At 34.9% G+C, this 27,917-nt stretch overlaps 1 protein-coding gene across 2 annotated transcripts; it reads left to right on the forward strand.

Moving 5' to 3' along the window:
* Nucleotides 1-1,130: 1,130 nt before the first annotated feature.
* LOC136846006 (type-1 angiotensin II receptor-associated protein-like) lies at nucleotides 1,131-24,433 on the forward strand. 2 transcript variants are annotated; one of them, XM_067116596.1, is made up of 6 exons: nucleotides 1,131-1,271; nucleotides 12,515-12,549; nucleotides 15,427-15,538; nucleotides 17,141-17,213; nucleotides 17,411-17,557; nucleotides 22,837-24,433. In XM_067116596.1, the coding sequence occupies exons 1-6, from the start codon at nucleotides 1,233-1,235 to the stop codon at nucleotides 22,962-22,964; spliced, it is 534 nt and encodes a 177-aa protein (XP_066972697.1). In that variant the 5' UTR covers nucleotides 1,131-1,232; the 3' UTR covers nucleotides 22,965-24,433. The 2 variants fall into 2 exon arrangements, with proteins under 2 accessions (XP_066972697.1, XP_066972698.1); XM_067116597.1 differs by lacking the exon at nucleotides 1,131-1,271 and adding an exon at nucleotides 7,963-8,162.
* The last annotated feature ends 3,484 nt before the right edge of the window (nucleotides 24,434-27,917 follow it).

Genomic DNA, 27,917 nt, shown 5'->3' on the forward strand with positions numbered 1-27,917 from the left:
TCCAGCATTCATTCCCGAGCGAGTGGCAAGCAAGGACAATAATTATTATCACTTCGATTACAGACCCATTTGAGTCCACTTGTTCCAGATGATATCGGCAGTCCTCGGATTGAACGATTCCCCAACTGTTTCTTTTCTTAGCCCCCAGATTTTGAATTCTCTTCTTACCTCGTTTTTTTCTGACCTCTATCTTAGTTCTAGACCAGTCTCTCTTCTTTTCTTGTTCTTTTCCTTGTTTCCTTCGACCCTGTGCTAGAAATGGCCATTAGGTTGCTCATCCCATTGATCTCTGCACTTTCAAAGGTCGGAAAACGTAAGTAAACCGGATGTTTCATTCATACGCATATTCATAAGCATCGCTACCTCTACCATGACTTGCAAATTCACTTTTGAGAAACATATCCTGTCTATCTCTTCTTCAATATCATAAAAACATAGGTATGCTAAAAAAAAGTCTTTCAAGAGTTTTGGAGGCCTGTCGGTATTGAGGAAATGCACCTAGAGGGCAGAAAATAAACACAAAAGCAAATGAAACTGTGAGCAGTTATGTACATGCAACTAAGGATGTACATATTTGCAAGCACGCAGTTTTAGAACTGGTTAGTCAAATAATTACAACGGAACAATTCTTAAAGAAGCATAATGCGATGTTCATAAAATGTCTACGCCTAATGTTTCAGTTACTCAAGATTAATTATTGTATTTTCCGGTGTTAAACGTTTAACACAAACAGTAGTGATTACCTAAGCGATCGTGTCGGTGCATAGACTTCAAAAGTAATTTCAACCAGATTAACGCGACCCTGTCCTTCTATACTGCTGTAGTACGATCTTTGCATTGTTAAGATTGTTAAACTGCACGTTATATATCTATTACTTATCAATTTGCTCTCTACAAAAATGATAATGAAAGCATTGTTTTGCTACGTTTTATGTGGCTAAAATAATTTTCATAACAGTTACCTGAAAAAGTGGTTACAGCAACCGAAATGTCTCTCTCTAAGGCCTCTAACATAGAAAATACAGATCCTGCACTAAGTTTCGCTGTTTAATTCAAATAAGCACCGTCCATATCTTTTAGATATTATATCATAAGACAGGAAATTTAAAAGCATGAATTTCCCCAATGGACAGTTACCTATTCCCCGGAATGTAAGCGACCGACCCGTTGTCATTTTGTGTTGTTGGAAGTCATACGTCAGGCAGAACGTGATCAATATTATTTGTAGCGCAATGGAGATTACAGTTCCCAATTCTTCTGTTGTGTTAAGGGTAATGTATTATTGTTTGTTCTGAGTCTGGGATCTGTGTTTTGTAGCGTTTTTATGTATTTTATAGTGGATAGCTTCTCATGGAAGCTTTAATGACTATACCTGCTGGATGGCCTGTCAAATCTCATTAGCTCTACCAAGGCGGAACGAAAACAGCTTCGTTTCGTCCTAATGGTTGAATGATCAGCGCCCATAAAAGTGTGTTTCGGGATTTTATGTGATGCTAATGCATTTTTGATTAAGAATAACCTGGACTCGTTTTATGTTCTGCGATTTTTAACCAGCCTTATTCACAGTCATGAAGACCGAGGTTAGGCCTACCGTAGTTGACATATGCAAACAGGTTGAGGTCCTGCCCTACACCAGGCCCTTAGTCCAGCAACGAGATTACTCATAAACTTGAAAGTAACTACGCATCTCTTAAACCCGGAAAGGATTCCAGGGTAAAAATATGAGGCTGCTCAGTACGAAGTATTACCTTGGGAAATTGATTTTTCTTATACTTTTAGGGTTGCTGATGAAGTGAGGTGGTAGTGATTATTGTCGATCAGTTATTATTAACCTCATATCTACCCAGCATGGTAGGGGACCCTTTGGGAATGCGGGGTTTTGGCTGGGGGAAAAACGGTGGGAGAAAGATCAGACTGCCATGTTGTTATGGAATGGTTCCGCACTTGTGCAAATCATTAGGGAGCCATATTTTTAAGAAGGGATTGGCTAAGGAAACCTATTATTAAAGGAAAATTATACTAACCTAACATACCCTAACCTAATCTAATCTAGCAGGCCGTTTTACTTAGCCAGGGGCTCCACCTTTGGTGAAGGAAACTCCCTTTTTACCAAAAGCTCCCCTATAACACTGCGCTTGTGCAATAGCATTCCAGGTTGGCCAGCATACAACTTCTGAGGTTAATTGAATTTGTAGTCAACCGACAAAAATTAACAGTAAATTCGCGATAAGCAACCAAAATACTATAGGAAAAATCAATTTCCAAAGTAATACCCCATGCGGAGCTATTGCTTAGTTCTACCGATTCCAGACTCTGTCATTGCGGCTACATTAGGCAAGACTTGTTTTAGCCTACGTGTCATAGGCCTACATCAAATTTAGGCTAAGAGGAAGTGGTGTTCTTTGTACCCCAAATGAGGAAAGACAATTTGTCTTTGGTTAGGTCAGATTAATAGTGTGTCAGGATTCCTGTAGTATTAATGAGAAATTATTTTTATTTTCACTTCCAAATTAATTATAGGCAATTTTGATTGGTTATATGAATCTGAATTCCATCTGCTAAATTTTGTCTACGTAAAGTAGGTAATGTCAAATTACTAGGTAAAATGAAGAGCAACTAAAATCTGTAATTGTTGTTTAGTAGAGAACATCTTTTTGGTTATGTATTATAGTAGACTAATGTAGGTTCTGTTAGTTTTATTTTGTAAATTTTATTAATTGTATAATTGCTTAGGTAAATGGTTTTGCTAATTTCATGTGCATTATCAAATATGTCTTGATATATCTGAACATAAGAAATACATTTTAGACTAGTTTGCCTTTCAGGTTTGTGTAAGTTTTAGTTTATATCATATCAAAAGTTCTATTCTACATTTAAAAATTATGGATAAGGAATAAAATTAATTTCATTTATACTGTTCAGCATTTTGATAGCTATACAGTAATTGAAATTAACCTGATGTTTAGAGGAATGATAAAACTGATAATTATATGTAATGAAAGGGAATTTAATTTTACATCCAAAAGAAAATGAAAAACTTAACGAAAAGACCGACTGGTAGTTACAAAACTTGCGTGTTAAACCTAATATCGACTAATTCACAAAGCTTCTCTTGATCTACATAAATGAAATGAAAATTACACAATAATATAAGCAGTGTAATAATGGAAATGCTAATTAAAGTTTTTGTAGTCTTGATTGCACTCTGTGATTCTCGGCATCCCTTCTTCTTGTGCCTCTATTTATTGGTGAGGTCTGGGTACCCATGGAGCTTTTTTCAGGCACACACACACAGACACATATCCCCCTCAATGACTCCTTAGTACTTAGCTTTCACCACCTCCTGGTGGCATGTTTTAAGTAAAAGAAACATTCTCTTTTTGTACATATGACACTAACCTATACGTGGACGTAGGCTTTAAAAATACCTGTTCTGTACATAGTTTTTTATTATCACAAGCTCAGTTTGAAGAAAATGGCGAATTATGGCAGTATATGAATGTATACACTTGCAAATAAGTTCCAGTTGACAATATTTTGGATGCATAACAAGAAGTACATATATATTTTAAGGTCTTATTGATACTGAACAATGACCAGGCCAAACCACATTCCTGAACAAAAGCATCAGAGTCATCTGCTTTACCCCAACACAGGTGGGTTTAACCTAACCTTTAGGTAGGGGGTACTGTAATAAGGATATTCAAATCCATATGGAGAGAATCATTCAGAAACTTTAAACACTGCTGATGCCATAAATATCATCAAAGAACCATGGAAGCTGTCAAGCATTAGACATTTAACTGGGGAAAACTTTGTCCAGAATGAGTCATTGACATCACTTGGTTTACCACAGCTTATCAGAGAAATACTAAAGAAATTGTGACTATGGCAATGAAGATAGGTGGGGAACAGTTTCAGGGTACTGTATAGATCATGGGGAAATTCAAGATTTCATTAATAGTACCCTAGCTGAGTTAACAGAAAGTGACTTGAAATAACGACCCAAATAAATACTGTATCAGACGAAGAAAACCAAGAAGCATTAGTGCCAGGAAACAAGTTTATTTGTGATAATATTGCACAGGGAGTACAGTGTGTTGGTTCTCCACTCTGCCAGTAGAGTATTTTAATGATGTTGACTCATTGAGAGTATGTGCCTTGAATATGGAAGAAATGGCAAAAAAAAAAAAAAAAAAAAATCCACTAAATACTGTAAATAAATTTTCAGGGAAATGAAAAGTCAAATAGAAATCATAATGTATATCCCAGTGATGGAACCTATAAATTGGCTTCTTCTTCGACACCCTCCACTCCTTCCATTAGAAAGGCTCTGAGACCTACAATTCCTCTCATTGTATGTAATGTACCATTGGCAAAGAGAAAGATCATCCTGATAGTCCAACTCCACTTATGGTATAAATGATAAGCATGCCATTTAATGAATAAACGTTTTTTGTTGGGTTTCTGTTGTACGTCTTCATGTGTAAGTGTAATAACTGTACAACAAGACTGCTTCACCATCTTTATGTTGCATCATCACTTTCATTATAATTGTTATCATCATTCAGTACCATTGAGTCATCATGTGAAAGACCTCAGTTGAAGTGGATGCCCATTAGCATATCTTTCCTAATGCATAAGGTGAGAAGTATTTTTAAGATTACACTGATTTTTTTTCAACTGTAACTTTTTTATAAATTGAATAACTTATATACAGTATTTAAAAATAAATGACAGTATTTTATGTATTCTGTAGTATATCATGATATTGATACAAGAGAAGTATTTCTCTCTCTCTCTCTCTCTCTCTCTCTCTCTCTCTCTCTCTCTCTCTCTCTCTCTCTCTCTCTCTCTCTCTCTCTCTCTCAGAAGTCTCTCTCTCTCTCTCTCTCTCTCTCTCTCTCTCTCTCTCTCTCTCTCTCTCTCTCTCTCTCTCTCGTACTGTTTATAACTTGGGAAAATATTCAGCTATTTATATTAGATATATTAGTAAAGTTTTTGCCCAACAATAAACTATACAGTATTAGGGTGCAATTAAGATTTAAATTTTTACTTGGAGTATGTTTAATAAGGGTGCTCGTGAAAGTTCCGGTTTTGAATAAGAACTTGGATAAGAGTTCTAGCTGGATATGGTTTGGTCTAAGTCATTGTTAGGGAAGGGAAAGCTATCTGGGTGTTAACGCCATCTATTTAAGTGCCTCGTTTAGACAAAATGACTGAGAGCTTTTATCCTCTTACTCCTTAATTATGATTTGAACTCCGTGTTATAATATGGTATTCTGTTTGATGATCTTATATAAGCTTTATTTCAGTAGGAAAAAACCATTTTTACCTCAAGTCCCATAGCCTCCTTAGGACGTGTGCTTCTAGTTTTAGATTTTCTGATTCATTATTCTGTTGTGTGGACATCAATCACACTACCCAAAACTGGTTATCTTTTGTTTCCTTGATTGTAAAACTGTATATTAATGTTATCCTCTTATCTGCACCTAGGACATTGGTACTTTGAATGTTTTTCAGTTGCACTTTTGTAATGGTATTTTTTCATAGCACATCAGACAGACATAGTTCAGTGTTGAATTTTTGTATGATTAATAGATTTGCATGATATATTTATTTTTTTGTGCATGGCATACAGGTGGTATTCTCTTAATACCTTTTCATTTTGTTTGTGAGCGCTGAGAGATATATGTTTGTTTTATGTTTTCTTTTAGTTTTTGGTCTTACATGTAGGAGTGCAAGACTTGAAGAAGTAAAGTAAATAGGCTCCCTCTCCTATACAGAAATATATACCTAATTTGCTTATAAATATGAAATTGGCAAGAAAAATTCTCTGGCAAGAAAAATTCTCCTATTGCAAAAAATTTTCATTTAGATTTAAGTAGAACGTCAGGGCACCAAACCTACCCCCTCTCTCTCTCTCTCTCTCTCTCTCTCTCTCTCTCTCTCTCTCTCTCTCTCTCTCTCTCTCTCTCTCTCTCTCTCTCTCTCTCTCTCTCTCTCTCTCTCTCTCTCTCTCTCTCTCTCTCTCTCTCTCTCTCATGTTAATGACATTGGATTTTTATATATACTTGTGATAATTATTTAGATACAAATACTCTGGAATATCCAGTTCAACAACAGAAATGTGCTCTTAGTTTTCTTTTGTTTATAAACACAAGCAATGGGAGGGAGATGCATGTTGTCAGATGTTATTTCAGAATTGGTACTAACAGAAGAGACGATGCAAAAGATAGCGTTTAGCCCAGTATAGAATAAGGATAAAGATATATTTGGAGCTAAAAAGCAACAGTATAATATTTTACCACTGAGATTAATACAGTATTGTCAAAATCATAAAATAAATTTAGAAGTACACTTCCCCTTGAAATATAAGCTCCTTTTTTTGTGTGATGATTTTTTTTTTATCAAATATCACTTCAGGAAGAGCCGTAATTTAATGTTTTAATAACTGCCTGTAATAGTAAATGGTACATCTATTTGCCTGAGGAAACCAATTGTTCTTACACTAAAACCAAGCCATTCGAGTTTCCAAAATGGTAGTTTTGGGTACTTTTTATCTGGCAGTTACTAAGGGGTACCTGTTATTCTCCTCTCATAGCTTGGAAAAAGTTTTGCCACTTCTTTTTTGTAGTCAGGGACCATTTACTCTTGGTCTCATCACAGATTATCTTAGTAGTGCTGTATTGATCCATGTAGAATTATGCTCTCTTTTTGGCATCCAATATTTAATGGCCCTAGATGTAACTCCTGGAAAGATGGTGCATTTAATTGGAGGGAAATGAAACTTGGGCCCTCCGCAGGAGTCAGTGCATTAGGAGTGCAGTAATTTCAAGTCAAGTGATTTCAGTGAGAGCTAGCAGATTTTCAGATCTGATGGTCTTTGTCAGGAATTAACATAGACTGTGGATCAGATTCAATTCTTTTCTCACCTAACCAAAGCTGACTAATACTCACTCATACTCACCCAAGAAAACATAATTTCCAGCAAGTGTTTCTCATTTCTGTTAAGGAAAATGAGCATAAAATGCATGGTGCACAGATTCAATAAATGAATTCTTATGGAAAATCGTGCTTTCTTACCCTGTCCAAAATTTTGTACAAGTTCATTTCTTTCCATGATGTCTTCTCCTGATAGTCTTTAAACAAATTGATGATTAATTTTGATTTATTCAGTGTACTGTGTGTACTATACTTTTATTTATTTAAGTTTACTGTAATTTTGTACTGTATGTATGGTACATATATTTTACAATACTTTTTATATAACTATGAAACAACTGACATTACTTATGCTTTGGTTCTAGTTGGAGCAGCTTTGCAGAATTTTTTAATTCATACATCATTTGTGAATTTTGTAAGCACTGTTTCCTTTAGGTGGCCTGTTGTATAATGGGAAGTTAATATTCACTGATATTAAAGCTGTTCTTTAATGTGTGAGTGCCATCAAACAACTGGGAAAGTTGGTTGCCATTCTGTTACAGTGTATGTGAGTAAAAACATTTCACCAAAGAACAGTAACTCAAGACTTGTTCTTAAAGGAAGGCCTAGAATAAAAACCAAAAATGTTATAGTGAAGACAAAATAATGGAAGGATAATTCATCTTTATCTCTTGGCTCTTGACATCTTTCATGTGATGTCATGCAGTCTCGCATGGAATCAAGGTAGATCATTGTAATTTTGTTAGTTTTTGCATTACCTATCAGCACTGTATATTATTCTTTTATGTGGATCACTTCAGCGATTAAAAGTTTTATATAATAGGTCTTTTATTCACTATAAAAAAAATCTTTCAGTGTAGTATGACATTCTGGCAAGTCATCATTTGTAAATGGAAGGGATTAACGTGTCATTGGTCTCATGTACGTGATTTGCTGCTAGCGTGAAACTCTTACACGCACCTAGTCAGAGGGAGGGTGGCTGCCTAGCCACATCTAGTATGTGAGCTGATGAATATTGGACATTTTTCCAGTAACTTATCAAGCAGTTGTTAAAATCAAAGCTTTGTAATAATGAAGGGAATTTGGTGTAGAGACTGATATCTGTAAGAAAATTTTAGCTTGTGGCAATGTTTAACGCAATGAAGAAAGGGATATTTTATTTGTATCGGATTTCTTATATGGAAATAAGCCATCAAGACAGACTGGACATATTGTTTGTAAGTATTTTAAATGTTTTGTACAGGCTAGTAAAGGTTCAAAGGCTTTTAGTGAGAGTATTTTGAAATAACTGGATGGAAGGAATATCATAGTGTACTAATTAATTGTTTTGAGGTGTCACGTGTCTTTCAATTTTGTGTTTCAGTGAGTTTCCTGTAAATTATTGGAAAAATATTGTATCTAGGAATATGGGAACAAGATTGTATCTAGGAATATGGGAACAAGACAGGATTTCTATCTCAAGTTAAGCTTTAGTGAGTGTCCCCTCAGTGATGACTATTACAGTGTTTATAGTTTTATATCAGTTTTAATTTGCACAATTTTCATCTGGATTCTCATGTGGTTTAAACCTTTCAAACTGAAGTTAATGTTCATACAGTAGGGATGATAAGAAACGAGATTATTATCAAAGCATTTATGCTTTTTGTGTACTGTACTGTATTTTGTTTTCTCATTGATAACGATGAACTTTTTTTTATTTAATTTAATTATCTACTATACATATCATTGTCAAAACTAATCGTACAGTGTACTTAATTATCATTTTACCCTAATGCAAGCTGGCATTGGTGTTGCACAAAATACGATAGGTACCAACTTTTTACTGTTACTTATTGCAGTACTTTAGATTTGCATATCTGGGACTGAAACAAGTTGTACTTTCATTTTTCTCGACCTTTTTAGAATTCAGATTACATAAAGCATTTTCAAGCAGATTTTCATCCATAGAGAATACTTATGTTACCCATAGAAAGTGAGAAAAATTAATCAAATATTTTGACAAGTAGCAGCATTAGAATGCTATCTAGAAGTGTGCAAGGATGCTGAACTGTATTCCCAAATTACAAACTATTCAAAGAAAATTATGAAGAGTTGCAAATCATAAAACACTGAGCATTTTTTCTCTATATTTATTGTGTAGTAGTAACATGATAAGAAGGAATAAAATATGCTTAATTGAAAAGGTTATTTACATTAATTTTTCACAGCACAAAAAGAATGTAAATGCTGTATCCCTGTTACCTTATTATTGGAAAGTATTCAAGTAAAATTGAAGAGATTTATGTTTTTGCTAACTTCAGTTTGTCATTGGGCGTTTTTATTGTTAATTTTTGTTTTTCAACATAATCAAAAGTCCAAGTATTCAGATTTGTTGTGACACCAAAATCAGCATTGTACTCCACAGCTTAGTGTTAAGGAAAATTGAAGCTGCTAGTAGAATCCCATAGCAAGTACACTTGTAATTTCTATATTATTGCCTAAAAATGTTATTGTTGATAGCAGGCCCATCTGTGAACCAAGTACTAGCTATTGTCCCATTCTGCCAGATAGCCCTTATGCCCAAATACTACTTATTCACAGGGAAGTGTTTATGCTAGATCTACAAAAACTTACTTTTAATGAGCATGCAGTGTTAGGGTAACATTTCAAGTCACCTGTTCATTTCCATAAACTTATTGTGTTACAGATTTTCAACATGAGGTGTAAAAGTATTTATAAGAAAAAAAAACTGAAGCATTGGTAAGCAAGTCCTCCTTGCAGTCCTTGTTGAAGTTTCAAGTGACAACACCCAATAATGCCATATGGCTCAGTCATGTGCTTGTATTACACCTTGATTCAGGATAACAGTACTTTTGGCATTTGATTGATTTTGTCATTCTACCAACATTGGCCAGTTGGGTATTTTTTTATTAATTTCTTTTTGAAGGTTAAGCCATTATGTTTTATACCTCTAATCCATTTTGCTTGGAAAGATGTGTTAGTGCTTTTGTATCCCTTGTTTTGCAATTGAAGTTCCAATTTAAATTTTGTAATTTGAGTCTTTCATCCTAATGTAAGTTATATATTTCACATGTCAGCTTCCAGCTCAATTTCTTGTTAATGTTTTAATTACCCTCTTATATATATTCCTTCATAGCAATGCAATTTCTAAGCTCAAATTATGTTACTTGTATAATACTGTATCTGTCATTCACTGGAGTACAGTATTAACTCATCATAATGGTGGCACTACATTTTTTTGTCACATTTCTTTATTTTGTTTTTTAATTAATGTTTCAACAACTCAAGTATATAGAGATAAATTCTTTCCTTATTATTCCCAATTACTTTGCCTAGGTAACTGTTGAAATTTATTCTCATTGGGCCGTCCCAAAACAATCAACTTTTTAAATTTAAAAAGAAATCAATGTCTCAGTTAGCTAATTATAGTTCCTAGAAATTTTATCCATTGTGTGAATTGATAATGTTAGGTAGTGTTGAAAATCTTATTATGTATTAGCTATTTACTTTTGAAACTTGTAAGTTAGGCCCCTCATTTGGCTTCATTCTTGTCCAGTGATGACATTCTAGCAGAGGACGAACTCATCCTTCAGTGTTTTGGATAATTTGATTTTGTATTTATGGCACATTGCCATTCTATGCTCTTTTGTTTTTTATTTTAACAATGCTCCTGCTTTCGTGTGCTTTTGTGCCTGGTCATTCAACACAATGCACTAGTGTTTGCCTGTTAGAGGTTTACTGTACTTATAATGTGCTCTGCTTGGAATACTGTAGGCGGTTCTAAGGGCTAAAGGTTTTCTGCTGGAACCCTTTTATCTCTTAAAAAATGTACATTGCCTGTGGTCTCTTCCCACCTAGCTGTCCAAATTCTTTAACTCTATCTTCCTTCAGTTTTCAGCTCTCAGTTAAGAACAGATTCTTTGGACAACTCCTATGAATCTTGAAGTGTAGTCAGAAGTCTTGCTAATCTGCTTTTAAATTGAATAAGATAAATAAAATTGAAGTCAGTAATGTCTGATTGGCCGTATTGAGTGATTTTGTATCTGTATGGTTCGTTACTTCCCACCCTATTTAAGCACAAATCCTTGCAATTCATTTTATGAGACCTCATTTTTTATTCAGTGCTTATACAGTGCTTAATGATTGTACTAGAATTTAATAATGTGTATGAAGCATTGATATTAGAGTTTACTGTGCTTAAGATTTACTAAAATCCCAACAGCTGTAAAACTTAGTTGTAATCTAAATGTTTTTGGTACAGCATATATACCACAATTTTGGGAAGTTGATAGATGCCACAATTGGAGGATACATTAGTTATAAGACTTATACAGGTAATGGTTGTGTTGGAATGGTCCATTTTAATGACGTGATGGTGGGATACGGTTTTGAGGATGTTGAAAGAAGATTCTATCTTGGAAAGAGAAACAATGAGGGGGATTCAGTTCTATAATGCTCCAAGCCCAAAGGTTGAAGATACAGAGCACTATTTAAAAAATCCCGGGAAAAAGTGGTTGATAACTTTCAAGAAAGGCAGAGCAGAAACAAATGAATATTATTGTGATGAGATGTACAGTTGTAGATTGAAGGAGATGGGATTTGAATTAGACCAGTGTTTCTCAAGTCTCACTCACTGGACAGGCCAGAAGGCTATGATGTTGAATGAGAAAGATGAGAACTGGAGTAAGACAAAATTGCAAGAAATCGAATAGCAGGAAGCAGTGCAGGGAAATGATGAAGTACTGCTTGCATCATGTAAGGCACAGTTTATTATTATTATTATTATTATTATTATTATTATTATTATTATTATTATTATTATTATTATTTAACCAGACCACAGAGCTAATTAATATAGCTCCTGCAGGGCTGGCCTTGCCTACTGTAGAAAGCTCTCCCAAATGGGACTTGGGATCAAGATGTTTTCTTAGGATATACTGTAGTAAGTGTATGCTAACTTAATAAAAGGTTTAGGAGACTTAGTGGTTCTTAAGACCTTTATAGAAGTAGTGTAATCCACTACAAGGATTATTTTTTCATAGTATTCACTCAGTATTTCAGCCTTCACTTTAAAGTCTGTGATCCTGACGTATTTCTTGATTGGTATAAGCTCTCACATGGATTCTTTGAAAAGTAGAGCTGCAAATAATGTTATGGGACCAGTTAACGGTGGTAGCTAATCAGCAATAACTAGTGGTATGGGTGTGTCGGCTGAAGATATCATGAGTGTTCCTTTTTCTTGAATAGCTAGCCATTCAGCACTAATAAAATAAGGGTTCGTTGCCTGTTATGAACACATGGAGATGATTTTAAAAGGTTTTATGTTTCATAGTACAAATGTATTGCTGTACTTTATAAATAGTGATTTAACTCTGGTTTTCTACCTAGACTGACATTTGAGGCAATGTCAAATAATAGTTTTATATCTTTAAGATAATAGTTATTTTTAAATGTTTGAATTTGCACCTCTAGATACATTGTAGTACAATATGTGGCTAACAACCAGATGTGTTTATATAAGTGTGGGCATTTAAATTTAGCAAGTCAATGATTTTTCTCATTTTTACAGGGCATATTCTTCGCACACCTGACACTCGCAGTATGGTAAATCATTTATGTTGTAATAAAGTAGTGCTTTGATGTGTTATACCTTATTTTGTTTGCTTATAAAATTTGTTGTTTCAGGCATTTTGTAAATACCTGTAGTGTTAAGCTGGCACTGTTATTCACCCCCTCCCTCCATCTTTTGTTTTTTTTTTATTTATTTGGTATTGGTTTACATATCATAATCATATGCTGATTTGAAAAGTTTTGTTACAAGGCTTTTTTTAGAGACAGTGAAGCAATTGCTATATACACCATATTTTTTTGCATATTGAAATGGTTTTGTGTGCACTGTGCATGTTTTATGTTTTTTGCTTTCCCTACTGGAATCTCTCTCTCTCTCTCTCTCTCTCTCTCTCTCTCTCTCTCTCTCTCTCTCTCTCTCTCTCTCTCTCTCTCTCTCTCTCTCTCTCAACCAGAGTTCTTTAATTCATATTTTTAATGTTGATCAACAGTCTTTTGGTGAAAATAAACTTCATAATGAAGTTGTGAGTATTTTTTACAATTTTTGGAAGTAATTTTTACTAATTAGATATTCTCATATTATAATGTTTTCAAATATGCTTTTCTGATCACTGGTAACTTTGCACTTAATGTTACCAAGTATTTAACAATAGATTCATGCTTTTATTTTTGATTTGCATCTTTCTTTTTTGGTGTATTCAAGGTACTGTATATTGTCTAATGCAGGCAGAAAGCTAAGTATTGCATGGGTCTCTTTTTACATACAGAAGTGATAATGATATTGCTTAATTTTTCCAACCTTTTGTTCTCCAGTATGTGAAACAATAATTGATGCTACTGTCATGTCAGGTTTATAGGCAGTACATCATGAACTTCAATTTCAAAAAAAAAAGTTCTTGAATCAGTTTATTCCCTTGTTCTCAACATAGTAATGTGATTGAGGCCATCCTTTGCCTCCAGAGTTTGTGTGTCCTAATTATTCAGAAAATTGCAGTAAGTTAACATCTGTTTAACTTCCTACGATGGCACACTGCCCGTTACTAACAGTTTTAACTTTTTATTACTGTTAGACTCTGGAAGAGTGGGTGTTATCCAATTTTAGGAAGACAGTCATTGCTCTTTCCATACCTTTTTACTGATTGCAGTGCCCTTAGGTAAATAAGATAAGATGGATCCTAGATAACGAGACTTAATACGTAGTGTTTTATCAGTGTGGGTGATATTAGATTTGCAATGATTTACTTAATCATCAGGGGCTTTTGTTAGAATCTTTGCTGCGTTTTGGCTTAAAGTTAAGTTAATCTTGAAAAATTTCGAATGGACATAACTCATTCACATTTTTCACCTTTCCTCTGACATGGAGAGACTCTCCTTTGACAATCCTAAGCAGTGTCCTTTGAGTCTCCTGCTGTGTTTCTTGCTGTCTTGCCAGCCATTCCCTTTACTTTTTCCCCACATGGCTCTTAAACCTTCAGTTTCCTGCTCTGAATTTTGCTCTTTTTTAGGAAGAGTTCTGTTCTAGCCCCATAAGAATCTGTAAATGGGACTCACTGGTGTGATTTTATTGTTTAATGGTAGTAATAAAGGTTTTGTTCTTCAGTATGATTTTTTATTTCTTGAATGCTCACCTAAAAGTAAGACAGTTTTTTTATTCATAAGTTTAAAAATTCATCTCTACATTTATATATCCAGCTGCTGTAAATACTGTATTGCAATGAGAACTGAGCATATGTATGCAGTTTACACTTATGCTGTATATTGTATTTAAAAAACCTGCCATACATGTATATTTTAAGTATATTTGCTGAACATAGTAGAATAGATTCACTCTTCATTTGGTGTGACCAGCTCTGCTTGTTCATTTTGTGTGGTAGTTCTGTTGCTTTGCTTAATGATTGTTTTCTTTGTTGATATGAAGTACTGTACCTGCATATTGTAGGATTTGAAGAAAATTGGTAGAAAAATCCTTTGGTGGCTGCTCTTGAAAGTTCAACTTGAGAGTTTTTGTATAAAGTGGAGCAGGTGTCATATATTTGCATAGAAAACTTACAAAAACTGAATGCAAGGAAAGGAGCAAACTGAACCAGAAACACTACCTCCTTTTCATACATAATGAAATATCCTCAAGAAAGGAGACACAAGGTAATTAAAACTGTTAATGGGCAAATATCCTGCATGTACAATAAGCCTGTTGTCTCAGTACTGTACCTGTAATATAAGGTATAGAAATTCTTATTGGTGAAACAAATTTCTTATTTGTTGGCAAGTTCCCAAGTATAAAACAGATTTCCTTACATTGCTGGGAGTGTGAAGTGCAGTTACTAGTCAACAGATTATGAAAAATTGACCATAGTTGTATTTCTAGAAAAAACAGCAAGCAGGAATCATAGGAAGACTTTTGTACTAATAAGATGCAGTTCTTACAATTTAACCTCATGAAGAAAGACTAAGAAACTTAATTGTAGGAATATTTCTCAATTCCAAGTCAGTTTAGTCCATGGGTCTGGATGAACTGTACAAAAAAAAAAGTAATTTTAACAATGTCCTGAGTACAGTACCTTGCGTCATGTGGTCTTGGTCCTTCCAGTGCATAATGGTCTTGATTCTTCTAGTGTTTATTATTTACTTTGGGGCCTAAACTGGTAATTTTGGAAAATTAAGGATTATTGTACGCTGGAAAAAAAGTCTTAAATTTTTCTTTCTGTACAAAAGTAAAGCCAGGAAAAAAATGTGAAGAACATTTACCTAATTATAATGGGGACCCTAGACTCATATTGTGCACAGTGGCTAATGGTAGTGTAATTTTCGTAGATATGTATGAAACTTGTGAAAGTTACTTTTCATGATTGAATGAGTGTGTAGAATTTGTTGATGGGTTTTCTAAAAAAAAAACTGTACCTGTATTTTTTGTAGGAGCAACTTGTGTGGGTTCCTTCCTGCGAGTTTCCTCTTGTACAATGGTTTTCTCTTGGCAACAATCATATGGAGTTTACATCATCGTGAAAGTGAGGAAGCACCTTTTATGGTAAGTGTTGTTTTCTTCTTGTGTTTTAGCAATTTTAGAAGTTATTAGACTTTTTTTTTTATCCGACATATCTGATACTGTACATTATTAAATGTTTTTATATAATACAGTATTTCTTTTGTTGGTTGTAAGTAGCTATCATTTTTGCAGAGAAATTACCAAATGTAAGAGGAGTTTATTGATGAGTGATTTCCTCAAAACTTTTGAGGACATAGTTTAAATTACCTTAATTACATTTTATTTGTTAATGGATCCATATATTGTCAGCTCTCCTTTTTCAGTGTTTATATTCTTTAAGAATTTTCTCCATGTAAAATCATTTAGATGAAAAATATAACTGCACTTTCACTCAAAATATTTCTGTGATTGAAATTATTTAGTCATAATAGATTATTTACTCTAATATATCCTTTCCCTATAAAAAAATCTGTTAATGTATGTGGGAAAAAGTTTACATTTTACATTTTTTTAGTTATATGAATAAAAAGTATTTCTACTTTTCAAAGGTACTTGTGGTAAATACATGAGCACTGAAGAAAAACTCATTTCATTTTAAATTGAATATAGAACCATATCAAATTGAAATTGTTTCCATGTGACAGATTTAATACGAGTTAACGATCCTAAGGAATATTTATTCTCAATTCTTGTAAAGCAGGGTAAGCTAAGAGAAAGGACTTATCGTGTAGGAATGATCAGAGGGAGCGCTTCATAAAGTGGATGTTTAGGAGATATTCATTAAAGTAATATTGCATTTAAATTTTGCTTAACCTGTTTTATCAAGATCACACTTGTCATTATCATCCTCCACGTAGAAGTTTTTGCATCACCTTTTCCCCTCTATGAGAAAGCCTAGGAATTCCTAAACTCATCTCACGTCTGACCCTCTGTGGGGTCAGACTTGAGTTTAGGATTTGCTACATCCATATCTGTTGTTTCTCTAATAGTCAGAACTCAGTACACCACAGTCTTCAGTATATTAGTTCACTATATAACCAAGTTCAATTCACCTGGCTATTTTGAATCCCCTTCCAAGAGGAGTTGCTTCCTGTGAGTTGTAGGAGTTAGAGTCATTGTAATATAATAAAATACACACTTTGTTCAATAACTGACACCTGATACAACCAGCTACATTCCTGTAATTTTCGAAAGTCGTCAATAAGAAAGCACTTTGCTGTTAATAAAATAGCATTTTGCCAATGCTTGTAAATATTCTGCAAGGATTTTATATTTATACATTTACTGTTGCTTATCCTCTTATTTTAAGCCATCATTGTGACCTCTCTGTGGCTTCTAAACTTAAAGATGATAAGGTTTAGGCCTGGGTGATTGGGTCATAGTAACATACACCGAAGAGAGCATTGCTCATGCTCTTGGATACACCGATGTCTCAGCTGGCTGAAAGTTTCAGTTGGGTGATTATTTATGACCAAAATGTTTAGGGGGGTTTTCTTCCTTCAAATAATGTAGTTGCAACTGTTATCCAGAGAGGTTGCATGGTATGTAGTCCCTGATGTTTAGTTTCCTGTGGCTTCATTTATGATCTGGGACTCAAAACTATACCTCTTGAAGGGTTACTTATTTAGTCACTTTCTTTTTCAGGCACTTTGCATCAATTTGTTGTCCATTGTTTTTGATGCTATAAACTTCATTATCTACTGGGCTGTTGATATCAGTGAGTAACATATATCTAAATTAGCAAACCAATATTTTACTATAGGTGTAAATTATGCTGTAGATATTTATTTCAGATATGGGTTTATAAGAAAAATTATACTTTATACTTGTACTGATAAAATATTTACATTGACATTTCCTTAATTTTCTCATGCCGAAGGAGGATCTCATTTAAATGGTATATGCATCTTTCAGCGGCAACCAGACGATTTGGAGCAGCAATGGCAGTCATTAATCTACTCTTGAGGCCCCTGTCAAGTTTCCTCCTTTATCGAATAGTACAAGATAGAGCTGGTACCTACGGTAGCTTTGGCCTCCCAACAGCTTTTGAAAGTATTTTTGGTAAGATTCTCAATTTCAGTCTCATAGTAATCCATGTACTGTACTTATTACAGTACAATATTCAGTTGAACCTTGAATTAATCAGGGGATCCATTCCCTGACATACAGCATATCCTAAAATTTCCAGAGACTCAAAGTCCTTATATAAAAATAGAGTAATACTTTGTATAAAGTATTTGTATACATTGCTACGAATATCTTGGGGATACTTACTTGATTCTGGGCGGCAACGGATGAACAGAGGGAGTTCCCTTTACAGTATTTATTACATATCTGACTCAATATCAGGACAATTCATAGACAAAGCAAGGGAAATCTATGGCTTAAAGCCTTCTTCATGTGAGGGAAAATCACGTAAACATAAGGGTTCTCTTAACTAATTATATTTACATAAACACAGATCAGAAGAATGACAAATTACTGGGCAGGTAATAACAAAGGCCTGCTAAAATAATGAATCCTACACAGAATAAATATTCTACGCTGACAATGTCTTCATAACAAGGAACATCGCAGTGGGAAGGGGAAACTGCGCATGGATCGGCCGAGAGATTCCACACTCAAGGCCTATCTGCAAATATATGCAAGATGGTTACTTGCAATAATAATAAGATGCTCAAAGGGAAACAGAGAAATGCACAGAGGGTGCCAAATAAACTCGGTTCAACACTAATGCATAATTACGTTAACACTGAATGCTCCAACACAAATTACTGAGGTGATCGCACAGTGGAAAAATAAATGAAATATTAGATAGAGGAATAACAGGAATCGTGACTGACTAAAGAACCTTACTCCGGCACATTACCCTAGTCAAGATGACAATGTCCTCGTTCAATAGGGCGCTGGTGATGGAGGAGGGAATTATAATGCCACTAAAAAGTACACATGGTCAAGCCCCAGGGTCGACCACATGTTCAGGGGGGGGTTCAACAGGACAGCAAGGTTAGGACATCTGTCCTCGCATTGTGTTCTGAGCGATCTCTCTGCAATTTCTCTTGCAGTGTCTATTTATAACCTTCGGGGATTACTCTGGCTTCTCTTCCAGATGGCACAAAGGTCAATCTTCGTCATGTTTTCTATAGTCGACCGCGTGTTGTCAGTCAACCCACGTGGGTTCAGAATGAGGGGGAGGGGCCCAACTTTCTCATTTTGGCTTCTCCCTTGCCTTGTTTGACGTAAGGGTACCTGGAATTAGGCCTAAAAGCAGCCACTTTGAACAGAAAGAGAGGGTTAGGCTTAACCATTTTGGGGAATAAAAGAGTTTTTGAAAGGGTGAGTGGAAACCACAGATCTAGTAGTTAATGATTTTTTTATTCCTTTCTCAATTATGTTGCAAATTTAAAAGCGGGTGAGGTTGTGAGAAAAGATTCTCTCTCTCTCTCTCTCTCTCTCTCTCATTTCAGTTCAGTTACTGCATTGAATTCAGATAGGTAAACTTGGCATTTGTGTTTATTGACAGTGAGTACGTAATGGAATTTTTAAAAATGTGATGATGAATTTAACTTAGTAACCCAGGCATTTGTGATTGTATCTACAGTAGTCTTTGGTGAGCCTTGGTTTATTAACAGAGCCTTGCAAGATGGTACATCTAAAGTATGGATAAAGTTCCCATTTCAAGTCGTGGTTACTAACAGCTTATTGTAATATGATAATAGTAACATATATACAGTACATTTAAATGATTTAATGTATTAAGCTGAACTGTATTCAATATATTGTGCACATTCTTGGACTGCTCAGTGCATTCTGCAAAGTCAGATGTTATGTAAGTTATTGAGAAGTTTCCTTTTATTCTGATATCTTTTTCAAGGTTGCATAAGTTGGGTGTTAACTGTCAAGTTATCTCTTATTTTATTTTTAATAAGATTCTTCATAGTTGTCAGATAAACTTGTTGTACACTTTGCTCTCAACTTACATCTGCCTAACTTCCACAAATTGAAAATTCACTTTATAAATATTCAGCTAAAAGGTCCCACAGTGATCTGAAGTGTAGAGTTGTTAATATGACCCCAGAGTGAAACCTGAGTTGTGACATATCCCAACTACTACTTTACAATGTGCAGTTATATAAACATGATTTGTATCTGAAACTGTGACTATACTTACCAAAGAGTGGTATGTTATATAAGGCAGGGCAAGAGTAGTTAAAATCTTTTACATAACTGAAACTTAATGAGATATAGAGAGAGAGAGAGAGAGAGAATTAATTTAGATTAATCACTCTTGTACAAGAACTAATGCCAGGCTTGCTTAGCTAAGTTGAAACTCCAGTGAGAGAAAGAGAGAGAGAGAAATAAAGCCAAAAGCCAGTTGTGCTTAATTTTTCTTTTCTGTAATTGAAATTTCAGTGAGAGAGTGATTTAACATTTTTTCTTATTAATTATAGGAGGATATTATGCGGTAGGTTATATGCCTATAAATACAGCAACATATACTGTCTAGTGTATTAGGGTCTGCAAATACAGTTCTCTATACTGTATAGTGTATTATGCCATTTGTATTAGGGATTTGAATCTAAGCAAATTTTGAGGTGCATTGGGTCCCAGAACCAATCCCCCATGTAAGTCCAGTGCTCACTCTAGCCTCAGTAGTTATTATTTTATTTAAGGTTAAAGTTAGCTATAATTGTGCTTCTGGCAATGATAGAGGATAGGCCACCACCAGGCTGTGGTTAAAGTTTCATGGGCCATGGCTCATACAGCATTATACCGAGACCACCGGAAGATAGATGTTTACAGTGGCCTTGATTATAAGCAAAAATCCATGGCCCTTTGCAGCTAAGCCCCGCCCACTGCACATCAGCGATTGGCTACCTCTTAAAAGAGGAATGACGTCACAATGATTGCCAATACAGATTTGACTTTGTTCGGTCATCTTGAGGTCCATGCATGAATGATGACACCACAGATTTGAGTTTCCGGAATTGTGAAGTATGCAATTGATATCTCCGATAAAAGGTATATTTTAAGTTTAAAATATCATTACGAAGATCTTGGAGCATTCCGTATGTTCATCTTTTTTTTTTTTTTTTTATCATGCATAGCCTAAATATACAAGCATCTTGCTTTTTTTTTTCTTTTAAATTGTTGTTGGCCTACATAAGCGATTCCACATAGACCACACTAATTGAAATGAAGCATAGACTTATGCAGCTAGTTCAGATATTAGGGTACTGTATTAATTCATCATAATCTTGCATGTCAAATATTAATATCATTGTGAGAGTAGGTCTACATATAGAATTCTTATATTTTGAGGCAATGCAGGGTGTAGGCCTACACGTCAATTACTGATATTTTGAGGCAATGACAGGGCATAGGCCTACACATCAAATTCTTATATTTTGAGGCAATGACAGGACATGGACCTATGTGTTGATTTCTTATTGCAGATAGTTTTCCCACCCGTAGCTGTTGGAAATAGAGTTGCTTTTAATTAGTATAGTAGCTCCAACCCCATGATATATAATGTACAGTAAATGCATAAGGTGAAATGTACACGTATAAGCATGTGCATATACACATGCATGTGTACTTGCGTCCATGGCCATAGTAAATAAAAAGCCACTTACACCACAGAGAATAAAAGTAAAATTAATGGCATGTAGCCGATGGCACACACAGACCAATCATAGGGCTGTCTCAGCCTTCCACACAACTATCAAACTGCTCGCAATCAGTTATATTTAAAATATATTTACAAAAGGGAAAACATATTATATTACTGTGATGAGTAAATATAAGGCTGCTGTAGCAATTCTATGAAAATGAAGGCTGTGGTAGGAAAGCATCTATGTTGCTTAACGAAATAAGAAAAAAATAAATGATAGCTGAAAAAACTACGTATGAGATGATCCGAATCAGTCTGTGAGTAGCCCATGATTCATTTGCTTTTGGGGGGGCATTTTTGTACTGTAGATTACCCTGTTGGACAAAAGGATACAAGAGTCAGTAAATATTTTTCTCTCTCTCTCTCTCTCTCTCTCTCTCTCTCTCTCTCTCTCTCTCTCTCTCTCTCTCTCTCTCTCTCTCTCTCTCTCTCTCTCTCTCTCTCTTGTTAGGAGAATATTTTAGCTTAGACTATATTCATAAAGATCTCGATTACTTTTAATTAAAACAAATTACTAAATTTCAGTTAACATAGGTTGCCATATGAAAATTTTATGAAGACATTACAAGCACCATAACAGCAGCAAAAAAAGAAAAATAACCACAACAAGAACTACAATAAAATGGCTGAATATAAGATAGGGATAGGCCTGTAATCCAAATGTCATAAGCTACATAAGCCGACAAAGAGATATAGGACATTATAGGTCTACGTCATTTATGAGCCTGTTATTTAGAAAGGAGATAATGTCCTTAAGAAAATTCTCAACAAATTATATCCAGTATGACTTGTATAGCCTATCATACAGTAACTTTAAGTTAAATATATGCATATTCTCCTTTAGTAGAGTGTAGTCACTGCATGTCATCCCACCAAATGTGTAAATGATTGCAATTAAGTAGATTTTATGACTTAAAATGTAGTAAAATTTCTTAAAATCAATACAGTATGAAATACCAGTCTGCATAGTTCTGAGAAAGTCTTTGCATTTAAATTTAGAATGGTGAACACACTTGACAATATCAGACGGTAATTATCATTGCCTGTAATTCAAGTGCATCAGTTCGAACACAAGACATACCCTGTGTCACCCCCATATTCAGGTGAACCTCATTTATGAAAAACAACATTGCAGCATCATGGAACACTCCTGACTTCATTCATATTTTCCTATTTTATTTTTACCATTTTTAGGGAGATACATATTGCTGTATTTTATTTCAGGGGGTAGTATAATGTTTCCTTTGATAATCAGCAGAATGTATTTTAGGCTTGGTAAAACAACCATTGCAAAATTAATGAAGATGAAAAGAACCATAGATTAACCAACTTTTCGAAACCATTACCAATCTATCAGCTTCAAGGGATGGTCATGACGTAAGCAGTGTGTGGAGTTTAGCTGCAAAGAGCAGTGGACTATGATATATACAATGCACAGGAAACTCGATAGCGGAGAAGAAACTTTGGCTCATTTTTTACTTGTATTATTTGGGTCCTTAGACCAAATAGGATTAAAGTCTGGTGGTATACAAGATGAAAAAAAGCAGATGATATTTAACTTATGACCTATGAAAAACTCTAACAAAAACATCATTGATGGTGGTGACAGGTCTTCTCATGATTTTACTGGCCAAATCATTTTCTACCAACAAAATTTATTTCACAGGTGGACGAAGGAGCCCTTATGAAGACATTGATCAACCCTCCCAACAGAATCCCTCCACCACTATTGACACAGATCATCATGCAGCAAAGCCAACAACTTCGCCAAATGAAGCTCTCTTCACTACATAAACTTTATTTTTATGGTGATAACATGGTTATCAAAGGGGAAAAATGAAGCATGCTCTGGGGGTTCCACACTGCTTTCATTCCCAGAGTTTGTGTTAGTGTCCATTATTTTTTGACAAATACAGTATAATTAAGATTAGGATGGAAAGGTTCAATGACAAAATATGAACACATTCCCACATCTTACACTGTTTAGCATTTTAAGTTTTATCATAACTAAAAAAATTGTCTATTTTTATTACATTAATTATATCAAATACAAAGTAGCCTATTTTATCAGGCTTGAAGAGCATCTAGATAAGAGAGGAAAATTTTACTAGCAGATTTCTTTTTCAGAAGTAATTGGTGTTGTTTTATTTCTTATTATTGTACATTTATTCAAGAAGTTGAGTAGCCTTTCTGAGCATTTGTCAGTGTACAGGTAACACGGAGTGATTTTAATCAAAATGTTATCATGAAGTGCCAGAGTTTGAATGAGCTTCCCAAGTGGAAGTTTTTCTTACCTTCAAACTTTTACCTATATTGAATATCTACACCATACAGCAGTACTGTACTTAGTTTGTATAAACACCTGGCACATAAATATTTTACCCATAGCACTCATAAGACTGCCAGATGTACGTGCAGTTCAGGACAGATTTAGATTTGCCCTGTCCAGTTGGATGCTTTGATATGCTTTGATATATAAAAAGAAGTCTTATAAAAGATGAAAAGTCCCACTGTAGATCAATATTACTGGAGTTCTAGTCAGTTTTGTCTGTTTGTTACAAGTAACAAATATATTCCATTATACTTGCATGGGAAACAGAAATAGATCTGTCACTAGCTTAAGAAATATTGTACAATTTTATGAATGCAAATATTCTTCAGTAAAGTTTCTGACTTGAGCAATATTATTACTCTTGGTATTACACATTACAGTATATTTCTTTTATTTTTTTAAGAATTTCTTTTGCATCTAGTATGGTTCATCTGACTTGAATAATAGAAGTGAAATTCTATGAGTATTTTTTTACATAACTTTATTACCCTTGGAAAATTTTTATTGTAGTTTAGAAAATTAGGCGAGTGTCTATCATAACCAAGATTGCCAGTAATTGTGTGTTTTTCAGGGCTTTAACCAGTATCCCAAACTTAAAATCCTTGTACTATATACAGTCATGAAATGCATTGTGTTGTAATATATACAGCATTTCTTGTTATGTATACCTTGTATAATTTTATCACCAGCTTGATTTCATAGAATTAAGTGATGTCATTTACTGTATTTGAAGAGTGTTTATAATCATTGTAGGCAAACCTTTCCATGGATGGGGATTTATTTTGATTGATTAGTAAAATATGCAGCGAAATAAGAAAAAAGATGTGGTAATTCAAATGAAAACCAGGATTATAATTATGATACCTAAGAATATTTACCAAACAAAATTGTAATAAATGTAGCAAGGATAAAATAAAATGGAATAAAATTGTTCCAATGGGTGTTAAAAAAAACACTGACTAGAAGTCATCAATTAAAAACACAATACTGTACGGAATAGGAAATTATTTCCAGTAATCCCCTCACTTTACCGCTTGCATAAATCCACACTTCACCTTTAACTGCACTTAAAATTGTGAATGAAATGCTCTGGAAAACTGCTTAACCAGGTTAATTTGCTCAGACTGTGCACTCCTGATTAGCTTAATTCAGCAGTCTGACATATTGAGGTTGAGATGGTTGGAGAAAGGGAAAGTAGTAATAGTCATGTGGCTTTGCTGTTGTTGTAAAGAAAAGTGCACACTAATTGCCCTTAGTACCTTGCGTATCCTTTGGTTGCAGTGTGAGATCAAACCCTTAGCATCTTTTGTGTGTGCTGATGGCACTACTGCCTACCAAGCAATAGAGGAAGGCTTTGAACCTTGACACTAAACAAATAGGAAAATTTTAACAGAAGCTCAGCAAGATGTTGGATTTGACAAGTGTTAAAATTACCTTGTTCTTACAGATACAACCATTGCCTTATATACATACATAAGAGTATCCTTTGGTCCAAGCTGGATCAGTTATTGAATCTAGGTACAGTAACACGGGTAGTTAAATGGAGGATAAGAGGAGGTATATTCCTCACGGCCAGTGTTGCCACTCTTTCTTTGACTTAGAATAATTCTCTCTCTCTCTCTCTCTCTCTCTCTCTCTCTCTCTCTCTCTCTCTCTCTCTCTCTCTCTCTCTCTCTCTCTCTCTCTCTCATGTGCTCATTGGATTTTGGATGGGTAGCTCACTACCCTTGTTTCTTTGCAGCCTTTTTTTTTTTGCTTCTAGTACTTAGTGCCTTTAAATTACATTACTGCCTTTCGGTCTTCTCTGTTCTCAGTTATGGCATTACCAATGTGGACCTAAAGAAATTTGTTGGAAAAATTTTGGTAAAATTTTATTTTTCCAGATTTCTTTTCATTTCATTCTATGACAAACTCATCCTCTTAGGACATTATTAATGCTATTCTTCATTTGTTCTTATGGAGATACAAACACTGTGCCTTTCATTTATGGAGTATGCATCCACATATGTGCAGGACCATCAGTGAACTGACTAAACAAGGCAATACTTAGGTGATGGGGGGAGAGGGAGGCCTTTTCTCACCCAAGCCATATCACCCATTGTCCTTCTGGCCACAGTATGCTGCAGATGTGTTTCTTGCTTCCAGTCTTTGTCTGTGCTGGCTGTTTCCTTGGCTCAAATCGAACCTTTTTCTTATATATCAATCCTAAGAACTTTCCTATTTGAAAAGTTCCCTTCTGTGCTTCAGAGTGCTAATTTTGTGTATTTTCAGTGCTTTTGTGCCTCTTGTTGGTTCTTACAGTCGAGAGCAGATAAGACTGACTACCTTGACCTTGTAATAATTTTTGTCAGGAATGTAGAAGTTTCTAATGAGGGGCATAAATGTATGAAAATCCCAGTAGGTTGGGCAGCAAATAGACTTTGACTGACCAGACCTCAGGAGGTAAGACTTGAAAAAGAAAATAAAGATACTGGCTTATTGATGACACCAACAGCCTAGGTTGGATACCCCAAATCTCTACCTTTGTGCAAATCACCAGTTGAAATATGCCCACTGGTGGGAGGGAGGATATAGTTGCAATGAATTAATTAACAGTGAAGTTCTCCAACATTCTAAAGTACCAAGGATGTCAACTCTTGTATATGTTGGAGTCCTTTGCGCCCCAGGTTGCCTGTTAAAGGGTAAGGCAGTGTTCTTGATATTAAGTGTTAATGTAGATAACTTTCTGTCATTCGTGAGACAGAGAAGCTTATAAATCAAATTTAGTTAATGAAGGCACAGGTATTTTCTATTGTAATTTTTTATTAAATTTTTTTCATCAAATTTAGTTTAGGAAAACAATTTTTTTAATATTCAAGAGAAACATTATGGAAAGAAAGCCAGTCCAAAGAGAGTTTAGGTATATAAAAAATATAAGTTTAGATGTATAAAAAGATGTTCTATAAAAATTTGAGCCACTGTCAATACATGTTTATATTCAATAGACATAAATGAAATGCAAAATGCATCTGGTGATTAATACAGTACATCTATGAAAGAAAGGTGAGCACTGTATTTATGTTCTATGATAAAAAATTACTGGTAGGAACTGTTTGGTAGCACTGCTGGTTTGAAAAAGTACCATCCACAACAGTTTATAATAACTTGGGACGAAAAGGTGGTGAGTAGTAGCCAAACAGCTGTTCTAAATTGTCACAAAAATATTTGGTAAAACTGGACCCAAAGGAGACCCCTTGGCAACCCCATGGTCTACTTACAATGTTGGATCAAATAAGTCTGTACAGCACAGGTGAGTTTGAAAGTTTTTAAAAAACAATCCGCCAAAGCCTGATAGATAAAACCAAGGTCTTGAAAAATTGTGCCTAAAATCTGTTGTTCCCTGCAACAGTTCCTTAGCAAGATAGAACGTCAAGGCTCACCATATACAGATCACGAGATCCAGAGGGACAATCTCTGGAAAATATGATGGAGTTGGGGTATGCTTGTTTTCAGACAAGTACTGCAGTATGGCAACACTAGGACTAGTATTGAGCATTCTGAGTTGCGAATGTAAGTCATGCCACGTTGCTGCTTGTAACTCGATTACCATATTACGTTATGAGATGGGGGAGGTAAATAAGCTTCGATTGTAAGTTGCAGAACAAAACGTGATGTGATGAGACGAACCTGACGAGTGAAGTTCCGAATATATATGTTCATTTTGGAAACTGATAGAAAAATAAGACGCATTTCATATTTAAACGATCAGAAGGTGGCGTTCAGTTTTGGAAGTGTAATGTTAACAGAGAATACACTTCATTTTCCCGTATCAGGTTTAGTGATGACTACTTTAGAGTTTATAGGTGTCTGTTTAGAATAATCATTTCCAAATATGGCAGCCAACTAAGTCAAAGAAGGTTGCTGTGGTAACAGATATAATTCCACTTAGACATAGTCAGAGAAGTTGAAAACTACTATTTTTTCTGAAAGTAAACAATGGGAACAGTCATTCCTATAGTTTAGCTCCAAGTTGAGTCAAAAGGGAGATGAAATCTGTAGGGAGTTAGTGCCGTCAGTGCATCTCATGCAGTGCACTGTAGGCATTACTTAAGGCTCTTTGCAGCGCACCTTTGGCCCTCAGCTGAAACCCTTATCGTTCATTTTACGATACCTCCTTCATATTCTCTTTCTTCCATCTTACTTTCCACTCTATCCTAACAATTGGCTTCATAGTGCAACTGCAAGGTTTTCCTCCTATTACACTTTTCAAACCTTTTACTGTCAATTTCCGTTTCAGCGCTGAATAACCTCATAGGTCCCAGTGCTTGGCCTCTGGCCTAAATTCTATCAGTTCACGGGGAGGTGACGCAAATTGCAAATGCGCTTTCCTTGTTCGAATAAGACAAATGAACTACGTAATTATAGTCTTTAAAAGG

This window comes from Macrobrachium rosenbergii, chromosome 14 (assembly GCF_040412425.1).
Source record: "Macrobrachium rosenbergii isolate ZJJX-2024 chromosome 14, ASM4041242v1, whole genome shotgun sequence".
Lineage (NCBI taxonomy): Eukaryota > Metazoa > Arthropoda > Malacostraca > Decapoda > Palaemonidae > Macrobrachium > Macrobrachium rosenbergii.